At 42.6% G+C, this 14,873-nt stretch overlaps 3 protein-coding genes across 6 annotated transcripts in view; all 3 read right to left on the reverse strand.

The window, feature by feature from the left end:
* Positions 1 to 441, reverse strand: part of neb (nebulin) — a 57,821-nt gene extending 57,380 nt beyond the window's left edge. The window contains exon 1 of the mRNA XM_088315387.1: positions 286 to 441. Within this exon, the coding sequence (XP_088171513.1) occupies positions 286 to 441 (156 nt within the window). The remainder of the gene's footprint in view (positions 1 to 285) is intronic.
* Positions 442 to 4,079: 3,638 nt separating this feature from the next.
* arl5a (ARF like GTPase 5A) lies at positions 4,080 to 7,525 on the reverse strand. Its single transcript, XM_088315386.1, has 6 exons — positions 7,172 to 7,525; positions 6,066 to 6,126; positions 5,811 to 5,958; positions 5,346 to 5,429; positions 5,121 to 5,272; positions 4,080 to 4,558 (listed from the first exon to the last, which is right to left on the reverse strand). The coding sequence occupies exons 1-6, from the start codon at positions 7,215 to 7,217 to the stop codon at positions 4,510 to 4,512; spliced, it is 540 nt and encodes a 179-aa protein (XP_088171512.1). The 5' UTR covers positions 7,218 to 7,525; the 3' UTR covers positions 4,080 to 4,509.
* A 185-nt stretch (positions 7,526 to 7,710) lies between these two features.
* cacnb4a (calcium voltage-gated channel auxiliary subunit beta 4a) lies at positions 7,711 to 14,847 on the reverse strand. 4 transcript variants are annotated; one of them, XM_088315383.1, is made up of 14 exons: positions 14,633 to 14,847; positions 13,937 to 14,020; positions 11,846 to 11,965; positions 11,636 to 11,758; positions 10,704 to 10,831; positions 10,515 to 10,600; positions 10,376 to 10,395; positions 9,984 to 10,064; positions 9,634 to 9,692; positions 9,445 to 9,554; positions 9,104 to 9,255; positions 8,934 to 9,029; positions 8,700 to 8,867; positions 7,711 to 8,462 (listed from the first exon to the last, which is right to left on the reverse strand). In XM_088315383.1, the coding sequence occupies exons 1-14, from the start codon at positions 14,693 to 14,695 to the stop codon at positions 8,241 to 8,243; spliced, it is 1,512 nt and encodes a 503-aa protein (XP_088171509.1). In that variant the 5' UTR covers positions 14,696 to 14,847; the 3' UTR covers positions 7,711 to 8,240. The 4 variants fall into 4 exon arrangements, with proteins under 4 accessions (XP_088171509.1, XP_088171507.1, XP_088171511.1 ...); XM_088315381.1 differs by having other exon boundaries at positions 7,711 to 8,465; XM_088315385.1 differs by lacking the exons at positions 13,937 to 14,020; positions 14,633 to 14,847 and adding an exon at positions 13,238 to 13,760.
* Between the last annotated feature and the right edge of the window lie 26 nt (positions 14,848 to 14,873).

Here is a 14,873-nt window from a genome sequence, read left to right on the forward strand (position 1 = left end):
CTCACAGGATAGGCCGGGTACTACGTGAGGTTTATATCACGCTTGCTTTTTCTATTGCCGATGGCCAGTCGACACTAGAGCAGACTACAATTAGGCTACAATCGCTAACAAATGTCATACCACACAGATGATCCGGGACGCTAACTTTAACACCCTTTTGAATTCTAGCCAGTGTGCCTCATCTCACCGAAACCAAATCCTGCTGACCTGAAGTCACTATTCATAGGACTGAAGCAGCAATGGTCCTACAAACTTAAAAGCAATTTTGTCGATTTTGACGCTTACCTCATCCAAAACTTCCTCTTCCTCCTCTTCTTCCTCATATTCCTCCACCTCCTCCTCCACCTCCTCCTCCTCTTCTTCTTCTACTACTTCCCCTTCCAGCTCGTCCTCATATTCCTCCTCCCATTCCTCCACGTACTCCACGATTCGATGCGACATCTTGAGACCCCTTCAGAGGCTCTACGCAAAGAAGATCTTTCAGGACTTTGACTTGGACACTGGGGTTGATAATAAAAGGGCCACAAAGGTACCAGAGAAAGATTCCTGCAGTTTTTTCTTGAGTCCGTAAGTCCCTGGCCATCCACTAGGGACTGGAGTTCCTCTAATCACACTTTTTTTTTGCCCTAAAACCACAAAAAAAGTGAGAGAGAGGGAGGGAGTGATTAAAGGTGTGTACCCTGGACCACCACCACAAATCTAACTCCTCCCTCGGTAAAAAAGCAGGCCTCCCAGATTTGATGACGGCTGACAGCTGCAGCCTCAGCTATTTCACATGTAAACCAATGCCGCAGCCTGATTGGGTGGCCCGGCTCCGACGACCCGTGATGCCATGCCTTCTGAGGCTAAGGGTTAAATATAGGACGCACGTTTTTTTAGCACGACAAACTCACTTTTTCAATTAAAATTGGGGGACATTGAATGAAGACAAATTGTTGGCTTGGACCACAAAATGTCAACATCCAATAGCCTGACCACGTTCAGTTCTGGATCAGGATGGGCCCAATTAGGGATGCAATAAAGCCATGCAGACCAGAAGGAAAAGCCCCAAGCCCTTTCTCCAGATTTTTCTTTTTTTTGCTCGCTTACCGGTTAGCGTTTTAATGGTCTCCCAAAAGCCGCCAAAGCCTCCCCCCAAGCTTCCCTCCGGAGAAACACTGGGTGACAGAGACGCCGCTGAGGCTACTTCTACCCAGGTGGTCATGTGGTCCCGCCGGCCAATCGCAACGCGGGGGAACTCGGGTTTCAAACGCTAAATATACCAAAAGTGATCCCGTTTGGGGAAGAGCACCTGTTAGGAGGCTGAATGCATCAGCGGAGAAAAAAAGAAGACCCGATTCAGATTGGGATGTTGACAAAATGGTTTGAGAGGTCTTAGGGGGGGTTGTTCGAAGTGAAAGTCTCAGATTGGTCAGGTCCCAGGTCGAGAATTCTAGAAATCCAGTCAGGAATGAGATCAAACAAGACGCCAAGAGCCAAACTATGTCACAGGATATAAAAAAAGCCTCCACCAAGGCTTCATTAGAATTAGAATTAGAAATCCCTTTATTGTCATTGTACTCAAGTGTGCAACGAGATTAAACATTCATCACGTGTGAAATCGTGTGAATAACAAAACCGTCATCGTCATCATCATAACAGATCAAAAGTAGTCAGTGCTCAGTTGGGGAAACAGAAAACTGGCATGAGCTCTTACATAATCAAGGCATTCTGATGAGATGGACGCGCTTGGAATTTTACAAGTGGAATCAAGATCTGATCTGGATTACACTGGACTCCAAGAGATCCACCCTTGCCGAGCACATTTTGCACAAACTGGATAAGATTGGAATTATGGACAGAATCGTTTTCTGTTTTATAGTTTCAATACAAAAACGTCAATTATAGATATCAAGCGATGCACACTACAGGACAAATTTGAACCCAATATGAAGCTTTTTAAAATCTGCTTGATCACGATATACTATTCCCCAAAAATTGCAAATGGAAAATAATTACAATTCTGGTACTTAATTCTTGTTTTATTTTACTCACATCTGCTTGGAATAAAATGGAATGAAATTTGACACGGAATAAAAGTGTATGTTGCGTTTACATTGCTGCCAAATAGAGAAACTGGATTAGATCTGGATTAAACTTCAGTGATTGGGATGTTGACAAAAGCCTTGCGGGTTTTTGTGGGCTTTGTCAAGAGGTCTCAGGGTGGAGATGAAGGTCCAAGCGGAGAGTCTGATACCGTGAGGCTAACTATGTCGCAGCGATACCAGACCTCGTACCAGAAAAAAAAACAAGCTCAGGTATGAGTTCCATATTTTTTGTGTTAAAACGAATTTGTGTATGTAAGAGATATTTCATTACATCTCTACCATTACTAATCATTCTATTAGTAGCATTAATAATCATTAGAATGGTGTGACATACAATAAGTAGCGCGGGTGTATTTGTCAGGGGTCAAAACACGAGCGGCAGAACACAGCAGCTGATGAGAGGACAAAAACAAAAACAGATGACCATTCAATGTTATGGTTATGTTTTTTTTGCAGGTGATCTCAGAAGCCCAGAATGAAGTAGATTAGTTAGGAGATGACAGGTGGGATAGGTCACTTCTGTTTCGGCTGCGATCAGTTACGTTGTCATAGCAACACGCTCATCTTCCTGGAGGAGAGGCTGACGTCTTCCCTGGGGTGGTAAAGTAATCGTGAAGGACGGCTCAGCCTGTGGGAGCTGGCACCTGCAAAGTGACCTTTACGCGGACGCTTGGACCAAAAGGAACAATCCAGTCGGGAGCGGAGTTGTTGCAGCGATACATGTCTGCCTGTAGGGGGAGCATTTGTTTTTCTGGTCGAGCTTCGGACTTGTGAAGTTGACTTTTTAGTTTTATGTCGAGTCATCAAACTCCTGCCATGCTCGGTGCACATCATAGTTTTTTGCAATTTACTATAAGTAGTTTAGGTTTGGCAGCAATATGAAAAATAAATAAATAAAACAATTGCAGAAGTAATGTATTTGAAGGTCCACTGGAACTGGACAAAACAAAGCAAAAATTGCTGCTTCAAATTAGCATGGCAGACTTTCTTTGTCTTGTTGGATCTTGGCTAGAAGGGATTTTTTTGTGGGTCTGCTAATGATAGACACGCGTACCAAAATTTCTTGTCAAATCAACTGACACCTAGAAATAGTCTTAGAACGATTGCTTCAAACGTTTTTGGCAGACGCTTTGTGCCGTTTTTTGGCAAGGCTTCTCAAAACTTTGTTGTGGGTTTACTCAAGATAGACAGGCCTCTCATGTTGCAAAGTGAAATTGCTTTTGAGAAATACCTACAAAATGTCCCATTTCTTGCTAAAACTGGCTTTGGAGGCTGACTTTTGAAAAGATTCAAAAGGACCCTGTGTGCTTGTGTACATGGCAACCAGAGACATTTTTGTGGGTCTATTCATGACAGACTCAAATTCATATTGGTCAGAAAAACTGTTTTTGGGGGCGGAATGATCATAAAATTCCAAATTGATACTAAAATGCTTCAAAGAAAAATGGCTGACCTTCCTATGTCTTCTAGACTTTGTCTGTTCCGTTTCTGCAACATTTAAAAAACAATCAAAACATTAATCTCACATCCACAGTCCAGGTTTTCCATCAAAACATGACATCAAGTTTACTTACCGCTTGCCTGCCTTGCGCACCAAGTAGCAACATGACAAGTGGCCGCCATCTTTGCAGAATTTTCTAAAGAAGATGGAATGAGCAAGTAGCAGACCAAATAAAAGTGTTGAGGAGGTAGGTTGAGAAATAATTACTTTAAGTTAAACCGTTTTATTCCAATTTTGACATTTGCTGATCAGATTTTCTATAAATAATGCGAAACAAAAACGATTTCTTCCGACACAAAAAACTCAATTTCTCCATAACCCATCACCTCTGATTTTCAAAATCGTTACGGATATTCCAACCAGATTAAGCAATATGACATCTTGTCACGTTGCTTATCATAGGCAGACACTTTAAAAATGTGTAAACCGGAGGTTGTTATGTCAACTTTGTTAAAAAAAAAAAATAAAAAAAAAACTCTCAGTGGACACACTGGAGATGAACAGATAAAAACATTTAATTGACTGGTTTAATCTCCAGGGGGCGCGTCATGTGATTAACCCCCCACCAGTCCAACTCCCATCCACCTCATCGTCACACCGAGCGTCCATGTTGCTTACAGGCACCGTGTTAAAATAATACTGGACTGGATGCAATGTCGCTGGTCCGGGATTACTATTTCAAGGCCGCGGGGGGTGGGGGGGGGGGTTGGGGGTCGAGGGCGCCGCAGGAGAGGACCTCCATCTTGTTGAAAGGAAAAAGCGTGCACTTTAAGTATCGTCCTCGATCCAATAAATTATCACACAAGACAAAAAGTAGGTCCTCAAAATATCTTGGTGGGGGGAAAAAAAAGGCTCATGTCAAGCCAACCCCTCATCACGATCAGAGTCCTGGAGCGAGGCCAGACGAAGGTTCAGAGGTCATCATCTGACACGTAACCGTGACATCATCCACTCGAGACCCTGACACAAGCTGGAGGAGGAAAAACATCAAACAAAGAGGCGACATCAGTATTTTCTTTTTAAGATTAGGGAAGTGGATAAATTAAGTCTATAATGGACGCTTTGAAATAAAAATAGAAGACTTCTCATCTTTTTGGACTTTTTGGCAGTCATGCTTATTAAATATAATGTTAGGTAAAAATTCCTCTTATTACTGGCTTGGTGTCATGTGACTTTTTACTCATGATATGCCTACTGAATACCATGTTGCTAAACGAACCTGGTTTCAGGGACTGAATTTTCAAATGTTGTATTTCAGTCAATATGTATCTTGACATAAAATAAAATGACGGCTACATTAGCAATTTTGCAGAAGTTCTCAGACCAGAACACCTCACAGCTGACGTCATTGTGACAAAGAGGTTCGATGTCAAAATATTAAATAATAAACTGGTCATTCTGTGCCAGAAATTTATTTTCAATGTTCTTATCCCTCAAAGCAAAGATGCTCGACTTGACTCACATGTGGCTCGTTTACGTGCTTTCATTTTTTATTTGGCGTGTTGTTTTCATGTAGTTAGCATGTCGCTCACCCTTCTCCTGTAAGGGCACAGCAGGCCTGGATGTGCCACTGGTGGTCTTTAACTGCAGTGAGCTGCAGGCTGTGGGAGATGTCGGCCACCGACATGCATCCCTTTACGTCCTGCTTGTTGGCGAACACCAGGAGTCCCGCCTTCCTCAGGTCCTGCACCACATGCGAATTATTAATCCTAATACATCATATTACAAAATGCGTGCCTGTATGTGTTGGCTCCTACTTCATGCGCCAACATCCTGTAGAGCTCCTCTTTGGTCACAGAGATTCTTTCCCGGTCGGTGCTGTCCACCACCACGATCACAAACTACAACAGAAACATCATTAGCCCTTCAGGATGTTCTGAGATACTTACAAATAGAATAATTTTAGTAGTGGAGCAACTTAATTGGAAAGGGCATGGAAATTTGCTGCATGGTTTGAATGGGGGAAATAGCACCATCTTGTGGACACATACTTTAATCAGCGAGTGATTAATTATAAAATTCATCCATCCTTAATTTATCTCCAAGAGGAAAATTCACAAAAAATGGATCACATTGTTTACTGATGTCTTGATAGTGTGCCCCTCCCTATTTTTAAATTCTGCTTAATTGTGTATGCCTTCATATCTCACGATATGAAAAAATGATTGTGGTCTCTCAGCTTCTGATTGGCTTGAAAAAAATCTAAATAAATGATTTGTTACCTCTGTGTTAGTGTAGTAGGTATTCCACGAGGACCTCAATGACTCCTGCCCGCCGATGTCCCACATAAGGAAGTGCGTGTTGTTCACCACGATCTCCTCCACGTTGCTACCGATGGTAGGCGACGTGTGCACCACCTCGTTCATGGAGCTGACAAGAAAATTTGAATAATTAAATAAAAATGGAAGCTACAAGCAGCAATGAGCAGGCCCTCGCACCAGCATCTTCCATTCCGTTTTTTTTGTCAAAACACTCACAACTGGTAAAGAATGGTAGTCTTGCCCGCGTTGTCCAGGCCGACAATGATGACTTTGTGCTCTGGAAGACAAAAGAAGGTTCTGAATCTTGCGACTCATCACTTCTGCAACCTACATTTTGACGGTATTAGAACATATGCAGACTATTTCCAAAATGTAATACATTAACTTTATTCTGACGCTAATACCACTTTTTTTTTTAAATAAAAAAAGACAACTTTTTCCCTCATATTGAAATTGTGATCAAATTGCAAGTTCATTCTCGCAAAATTACGTTTTCTTTTCATTGTTAACTTTTAAAGTATTGTTGTTCTAAATAAAACAATGGGAAAAAAATTATATGGGAATTTTTTTTTCCCAATACAAATATGACAAACGGGTGTTATCGTAAGAGTCCAACTCTTGAGATGACGAAAAATATAATTGAACCACAATGAATACCTGTTCCCCTTTCAAACTATAACTACCCCTCTTACCACTCAAAGGTTTGACTTTATTTTCACAAAACTGCCCATTTTGTTGGGCATAAATTGCCCTTAAGATACTTTGGACTTATTCTTTAACTTTCTACACTTAACATTTTGACATATTGCCAATTATGCCCGTTTTGTTTTACAAAATGACTACTTTCTCACACTACTTTTTACGATATTACATCCTAATGAATTACTTTACTTCCCCACTAAAGACGTTTTGCTTCTTCTCATGAAATCAACATTTAAAAAATATAGAAATAATAACAGCGACTCCCCCAGGGAAAAAATATAAAATCCTAAAACATTCTATAACGAATGAAAATCGTGAGGAGTTTTATTAATGACCTTGTTAGAGTCAACATTCCCTCAAGTCAGCAAAATCCCAATCAATAACGTTCGGGCAGGCCACTTCATTAGGTAAATCCAACGAAAAAAATAGCTTTAGCTTCATTGGCTGGCAAGGGACGGCGTAACTAATTAAGGGTCAGCTCCTTATTACATTCCATTGACATATATGAGATGAACGCTGTCATAAATATTTGTGTGCGCGCATGTGTGCGTTAGCTCAGGCCTGTTAGCATCACGTCTCTCGGCTCTCGACTCGTCTTTAAACGCGGCAATTGTTCTTACCTTGATGGTTAAAAAGCCTCCACAGCTTGGTGAAAAGTATTCCCATGGCTGGAAAAGCTGAAGCGCCTCGCCAAACTCGGAACTTCCCGAACAAGCTAGCGGGCTAGCCTAAATGCTAATTAACGCAACGGTGTTATCGGCGCGTTTGAACGCAAACGCCATGGCCAATTTAACGCCATACAGAATATTGACAAGAACACCCCCGCACTTGTGTCGGTCACGTCAGGGGCGGAATTAAAGGGGAAAGTGGAGGAATTTGCTGGATGGGGAGCGGCGCTGCGGAGGTAGCGTTGTGGCTAACTTGCTAGCGCAAATGTCAGCTGAGAGGCGAGCGGCTGGCTCGATGGAAGTCAATGCGCATGCGCAGTGTCGATAGCCAGCTGCGTTTAATAATAATACACAAATAAAATGCGACATCTGACATTATTTTATTTATTTGTTTATTTTGGGGGAGGTAGCAACCTCCATTTTCTTTGTAAAACACGTAATAACGTGTTATCCTCATTTGGTGGATTAAAATAAATATCTGGGTTTCTGTCATTCCAGTTTACTGGTCCCTTTGCCCCGAAATGCAGCGAGCATCCACTGCCTTATGTTTGTACTTTACTCCCCCCTGGTGGCCAAGGCGCACACAACAGAAGGAGTCACACAATGTTCATTCCATTAAAGCATGAAATCATGATACACAAACTGCTTCATCCTTTGAATTATATTTAATTATGCTATTCCTGCATGTTTTAGAAAGTACAATACTGTTGAGTTCTATTTTTCCTATTAAAATATACTGTTTCATATTTGGGGGGGTACTACAATGGTTTAAAGGCATTTCCATTTATTTCAATGGGGAGAGATAATTTGACGTACAAGTGATTGAAGTCAAGGTATATGAATATTAATACAAGTCTATTTCCATGTAAAAACACTCCAACGACATCACCTTGCTGTGCTTGTTGATTAAAAAATAACATATTCTGTGTTATATTGCTAACAAAATAATAGAATCTATAGAACATCATCATCATCTATAGCATGACACAGTCAGTCTACCATCTACTTCCTGAAGTTGTTTTCAGAGCCCGCGGTGAGGCTGGTAGGAGTCCTGGAAGGGGTCTTGGAGGAAGGGGTCCTCCTCCACCAGAGGCGACTGGTCGCGGCTGCACTGGGAACCCGATGACAAGCGGCGGCGACTGGTCCTTGCCCGCTCGTTCTGCAGGTTCTGCTCAGCCGGCATCAGACTGCAACGCTCCACGGGCAACACTGAGCTCAGGTTGGTGTTTCGCTTACGTTGGGCCTGCTTGGATGCCAACAGCATTTTGGGCGTAAAAATTTTGAAAAAATATAGCGATTAAAAAAAAAAGAGAAGTGTTTTATTTTCCATTGTGTAAAATGTCTTCTTTTTCCTTTCATAATTTTATGACTTTACATGCATATAATTATGAAAGTAGTAATTTAGTTTGTAATCATATAAAACATATTATAACTTCATTATTATTGATAAAATTGCGACTTGTGGGCGCGCTTGAACGACCTGAACGATGGCGGGATACGGAGAGAGCGCGGCCGAGCTCAGCTTGCGTGCCGGCGTGCTGTTGAGCGAGGGGGCGTGCGTGGCTCGCCAGTACGCCTCCAGGTAGTCGGCCAAGTGCTCGCAAGCATCCTCCAGCTGGTTCTCGTCGAGGATGATGTCAAACATCTCCTATCGCAGGGGAAGAGACAAGGACAAGTGACGGAACAACAAGGGCGAAAAACTGTGGGTACCTACAGAAGGACACTGGGAAAGTTTCTCAGCTGCCACCAGCTGCACGTTCAAATGTTTGCTTTGAGATTTGCCTCGAGACTTGATCAAGCGCTGGAGGACCTAAAGGTGCACAAACTACAATCAGCATCCGAAGCCTCTTTGGTGCAGACCCTCTTTTATCCGCCGGCGCTCACCTTCGGCGAGGACACTTTGATGTGGACCAGTATGGGTGCCAACGAGGTCTTGACGAGCTGCGCCGGGTGGTTGACCGTGTCCGCATCCAGCACCACCAGCTGCAACGAGCGCGCCAGCTCGAAGAGGCGCTCGATCTCGCTCTGCACCTCGGCTATGCCGGCATCAAAGACACATCAAAGACCACTTCTAAATACATAACAGGCAGCTCCAAGACACATGAACGCAACACCAAAGACATCTTGTCCAAGACACCTTAAAGCACACCTTAAAACAAAACTCAAAGACACCGACATCAAAGACACCTCCGAGACACGTGCACGTCATTGAGTGAGGGCGTTACCGATGCTGCAGCGGGTGTTGGACCTCTCAATGATGGTGCGCTTACTGGGGTTGTTTAGTACTGACCTCTTGGCCAACGATATGTCGGCCGTCACCCGTGTGATGGAGACCCTGCCAATGCAAGACACCGCCGGTCACAACACACCTCCACGCGTGAGCTCAAAGACACACGCGCGTACGAGGGGCTCACCTGCCGTCGAACCTGTGTTTCAGGAAGTCAAATAGCGCCTTCTGCATCATGTCAGTCACCTGTACAAACGGAACGTGTGTGTGTAAGGTTCTTGCAAAATGTAGGGAATCAATGTATAAGGTTTCACAAAGGCTTATATAAACGTCATCCTTTGTTTAGTCCACGTTCCATGTTCTCATTCTGCTTTTTGAGTGAAAACCCTTTCACGCAGACGGCTGCTTCCATGGCGACGGCAGCAAAGGGGGCACGAGGAGGGAGGGGGTCTCCATGACAACCGACTCCCCCCCCTCCTCCCGCCATGATAATGATTATTAATGTTAATGATCATGACCATGATGTCGTAGTCATACCTCGTAGCCTTTAAGCGACGGGCCCACCAGGACCACCGGCCTCATGGAAGGGACCACGTCATATGGGGGCACGTGCTCGGCCTACACAGGAGGCATTCGTTTACAAAAGGACAACATTTGTGCACCAAAATTACACCATTCATCACAATTTTTTTTTTTACCCCAAAACATGATATTTTATTATTGTACGAACAAAAATGACAAAAGTGCGCAAAAATGATCAACTTTGCTTCCTAAAACCACAATCACTTACAAAATAGCATCTTTGCACACAAAAGTGTGATATTTGTGCACAAAAAGCGAGAGCAAACTTTTTTTTTCTTTTGCTTCTTTTTCCTTTAAATACAAACACCCAAAACGTACAAAATCACAAAACTAAATGTTCTACTCACCACTTTTTGTTTCTGCTTTCCTGTTGATGACAAGAATCACAAGGATCCCTTTGAACAATACCAAACTGTGGTCCCACCACGTGACCAGATGAAACCAGCTAATATTGATCAGAACTGGATGGACCCAGTGTGGACCCACCTGCACTGTTTGGCGTGCTCTTGAAGGTTCCTGACATGATGTCTCCTAAACTGGACGATGAGTTGCCGCTGGACTTGTTGTGACCCCTGGACCAAAAGTGACAAAAGAACATTCATAAGAATAAAAACCTAAATCCAAGTCTTGTTTGATTGTAATAAAGTCATGGAAAAGGACGAAAAACTGCCGGACCCGTGAAAGCGTCCTCGTTTGTTGTCGTGCTGCAGCCGAATGTTTTCCAGCTTGAGAGGACTCGGAATGAAGCCCAGGTCACACCCTTCTTTCACCAGGCGACCGATCCACCACTCGTTGTTGTATTTCTGCACACACAATTAATAGAATAATAATTATAATAATAATAATAATTAATAGAAAATATTACATCTGTGTTATAGAAAGAATACAATTTATTTCTTTAATATATATTCAGTTTTCTATCTAAAACTGATTTTTTTTGTTCCTTAGGCTTTTTGAAAATAAATATATAAAAAATTCTCAAAAATATATAACTTTTCTTTATTAAAAATATATTTTATTTGTGAACACTTCATGCTTTCATTGTGGAAAAAAATTCACTTTGGTCTCACAATTAAATTTTTTGATCCAGAACAGGCATCACCAAATGGAGAGTCCTGGTCCGGATCCGGACCGACGGATGGTTCTTACCAGACCCATGACCAATCAATGATACATTCACAAGAATAGAAATGCTCCATGGCACATTTCAACAATCGCAGACGCTATTACTCGAGTAATCACTTAGTCGAGCCAATCAAACCCTTTTTTTCCCCGCGTCCGCGGCCAGCAGCACACCAGAGCAGCAGAGAAGAGGAGATTGTGCTGCTGACAGCATGGGTTCTCAAAAGTTGGCATGGTCGGAGCAGAAAACCGTTGTTTAAAAGATGAATGGATGGAGAAATTTATGTTCATTCTTCCAGCAATCAAACACTTTTATGTTTGCCACTGTGTAAACTCCAAAGAACAGTATTGAAAATCAAATCCTCTTCAATCCTGCTTTTTACACCTACAGAAAGTGACGCACATTTTTGAACATGATCATTGATGCAAATTGCTAAATTCTAAATTCAGCTTGTTAGTTTGCAAAATAAAAAAATAAATGGCACCTCTTTGATGTGGAGAAAGTCCTTGGCATCAAAGGAGACGGCCGTGCCACCCACGGGGACGTCCTGGTCCAGAGCGCCGCAGTAATTGACGTTTGTCCTCACGGCAAAGGCCACGGCTTTGGTCTGCAACGCGCATCAAGAAAAAAAAAATGAATAGATAAATACAGGATAAGATAAAATAAGAGGGAATGCTGGTGTAGGGTAACAAACCTTGGCCCTCTCCAGCTGTATCTGCGCCTGCTGCTCGCGCTCCTGCTTGCCGCCCTCTTTGTCCTCCTCCAGGGAAATGTCAGAGTCGGACGGTCGGCTTGTGTATGAATCGGCAGAACCCTGGAAAACCAAAGAAGGAGGGAGCCGTGAGCTGATCTTTATTTCATGACGGGTGTACTTTCATGTGGCGTAATCAAAGCGTGGAAACACAATGGCGGCCGTCACTGACGCGCTTCATGCGCTTTCAAACATCCCATAGTTGCTAACCAGGGTTACAATGACAACAGTCATAGCAACATGCTAATAGGCTAATGGCAATGAGCAATTTTCACCTAGCACATTTTTCATCTCGCATACATTTTAACCGGCGAGAAATTTCACGTGGCACAACTTTTCATCCAGCACGACCGTCATCTGGCAGAACTTTCATCCTCCACAAACGTCATCCGTCATAATGTTCATTTGGCCTAACTTTTATCTCGCACAAACAATTTTCACCTGTGACAAAAATCATTCAGCACAAAGTTTTTCCACGACAACTACCATCCAGCACAACTTTTATCCGGCACAATTTAATCCTGGACAACTTTCATGGGCATAACTTTCGCACACCACGACACGCACGCTCAAAATATCGTCGGGCCGTGATAGCGCTGTAGTGGTTAGCGTAGCATGACACTTGAGGTTTATCTTGACTTCTTGTTGTGCGTGAGGGCCTATCGCAGTGGAGTTCAAAGATTAAAAGCATTCTTGTTTGATGGCGTCAGTTAGCGCCCGTCGCTACGCTAACCAGCTTTCTCTAAAAATAACAAACTTACCACGGTTGCTATAGTTAAATACGTCGGGAGTATTTCATCCAACAACCATTGAAAACTTTTTGCAGTAATATTAAAAATGTTCAGTTGAAAATCACAATTTTTTATTTTTTTTTTTACAGTAAACCTACGACTTTATTCTTGGAAGTTTTTTTTTTTTTAAGTTCTCCTAAAATTTGTTTTTATTCAAAAATCTGTTCTTGCAAAAAAAATTATAAAAACTTTTGTTCTTAGTGAATTGCCTACTTTGTTCTCTATTACTTCTTACTTTCAAGTATTTTTTGTAAAATCCTATCTTAGTCCTTTTAATACATTTTTTTTTCATTAATAAGGTGACACTTGCAATATATATATTTTTTCTCCTCATGAAATAACTTTTTGGAAGACTAAAAGGCACATTTGATTCCGACAAGTCAATTTTGGCAGGAAAAGATTGTCTCCATTCTGAGCATGGCCCTCATAAGAAACAGTTTAAAAGTGAATCTTTTTCCATACACAAGTGTCACGTTCATGTATCATTTGTAAATAAAGTTGAGGTCATGAAAGGCGAAGACATGAACATGCGCCGTCGACTCACCGTCTCCCAGTCATCAAATCCATGCGGGTACAAGTTGTCGTACATCTACAAGGAAATTCTTCTTCCTCCACGAACACGCGCACACAACACGCACACAAGCAGGAGAAGAAGAATGTATTTTCTCTTCTTCTTGAGTGAAGGCCCCTTTGCCTCCCATCAGCAAATGAGCTGACTACACAGTTGGCAGCGTCCTCATTGGCTGAGGAGAAGGAAGTAGAGAGGGACTGCTGTGTAATTTGTGTTTGTGTGTGTACGTGGGTGTGCGGGTGTGTGTGTGTGTGTGTGTGCTGTAAGAAAGTGAGTGTGAGACATCTATGAAATAACTTGAAACTGAGAAAAGTGGATGGGGGGGGAATCTCAATTTGATAGCTACCATGTGGATCAAGGCTTCAAGGCTGGCATGGCCGCTTTAGAGCGCCTCGTGGTTGCGTCGAGAAAAAGCCACCAGAGGCTTCCAATGCTTACATTTTCCTGTCTTAAAAATGTAGCTATAGGTAGGCAATAAGAAAGTTAAAGTAGCATCCATTTTGTCCAGGTTGTAATAACACTAAAAAAAAAGTAGAGTGGGCCTCGATCACAAGAAATGTCACAACTTCATTACACGTGTGTACACACGCGTAACAGTTAAAAAATACAATTATAAGCACAAATGGGGTAATTAAAGAAGTGTATATTTGTAAATAGTTGGGCACGTGGTACCTGTCTGAGGATGAAACTGGTGGATGTGGTGCTTCCATCAGATCTCTTCAGTCTACTCCTCCTGGAGTACGTACCCCCGTTCACCTGAAAGAAAGGTAACAAAAGCAAAGACACAGAAACAAATGAGTGTTGATGCTAATCATTAACGATTTATTTTAACAATACACGGGAGTAGGTGCAGTTCTAATTTAGTTTGACGTTTGAGTAGTCATATTTTGGGTATTGCTCCTGCTCTTTAAATAATCTTTCGTCGCTGAAAAGCATGTACGTCGATTTTTTTAAAATGTTCACGTTAATGGGATATCTGTCACGCAGAAACCTAATTAACGTAAAAAAATAAAATTGGACTTATTTCTCCCCCACAGGACAGCGATATATGTACCGTAAAGGTTTTCTGGTGTTTGTCAGTATGCATCATGAACCAGTGACCTACTTTGAAGTCAGAGGTGGTCTGCACCTGAGGCTGTGAGGGGCAGTGATGAATGGCATCCTGTATTTTTGCCCCTGAAAATATACTTGCTGTATTCTTCATTTAGTGCACTTTTGAAATAAATGTATCTTTGCAAGAGCTGTTCCTAATGTTTTGACCACCTTATTCAGCGCAAGCACTGATTTCTTGTTGAGAAGTGAGCGCCCATATGAACTCACTTCACTGACAATAATGTCAAAATATTGAATAAAAAATGTTGAACGCACCTTGAAGGGTGCCTTATGCGCTCCATCCGCCGGTCCGTGTCTGCCGTAGATGTGCCGGGACATGTCAGCCAGCTCGTCGGTCCAAGGCGGAGGCTGTCGCTCGGCGCCGCCCCACTCGGGCGGCTGCGGCCCGGTGTGAGGACCCGACGCCACCGGCGGCTCCAGCTTGGATACGCCCTGACAACGCTGGGAGGTTCTCGGTCGTGTCGCTCGTTCGTCTGCTGCTGCTCCGAAAGGATGC

The sequence above is a fragment of the Idiotropiscis lumnitzeri genome, chromosome 14, assembly GCF_059441095.1.
Source record: "Idiotropiscis lumnitzeri isolate Australia: NSW breed Sydney's pygmy pipehorse chromosome 14, RoL_Ilum_1.0, whole genome shotgun sequence".
Classification (NCBI taxonomy): Eukaryota; Metazoa; Chordata; class Actinopteri; order Syngnathiformes; family Syngnathidae; genus Idiotropiscis; species Idiotropiscis lumnitzeri.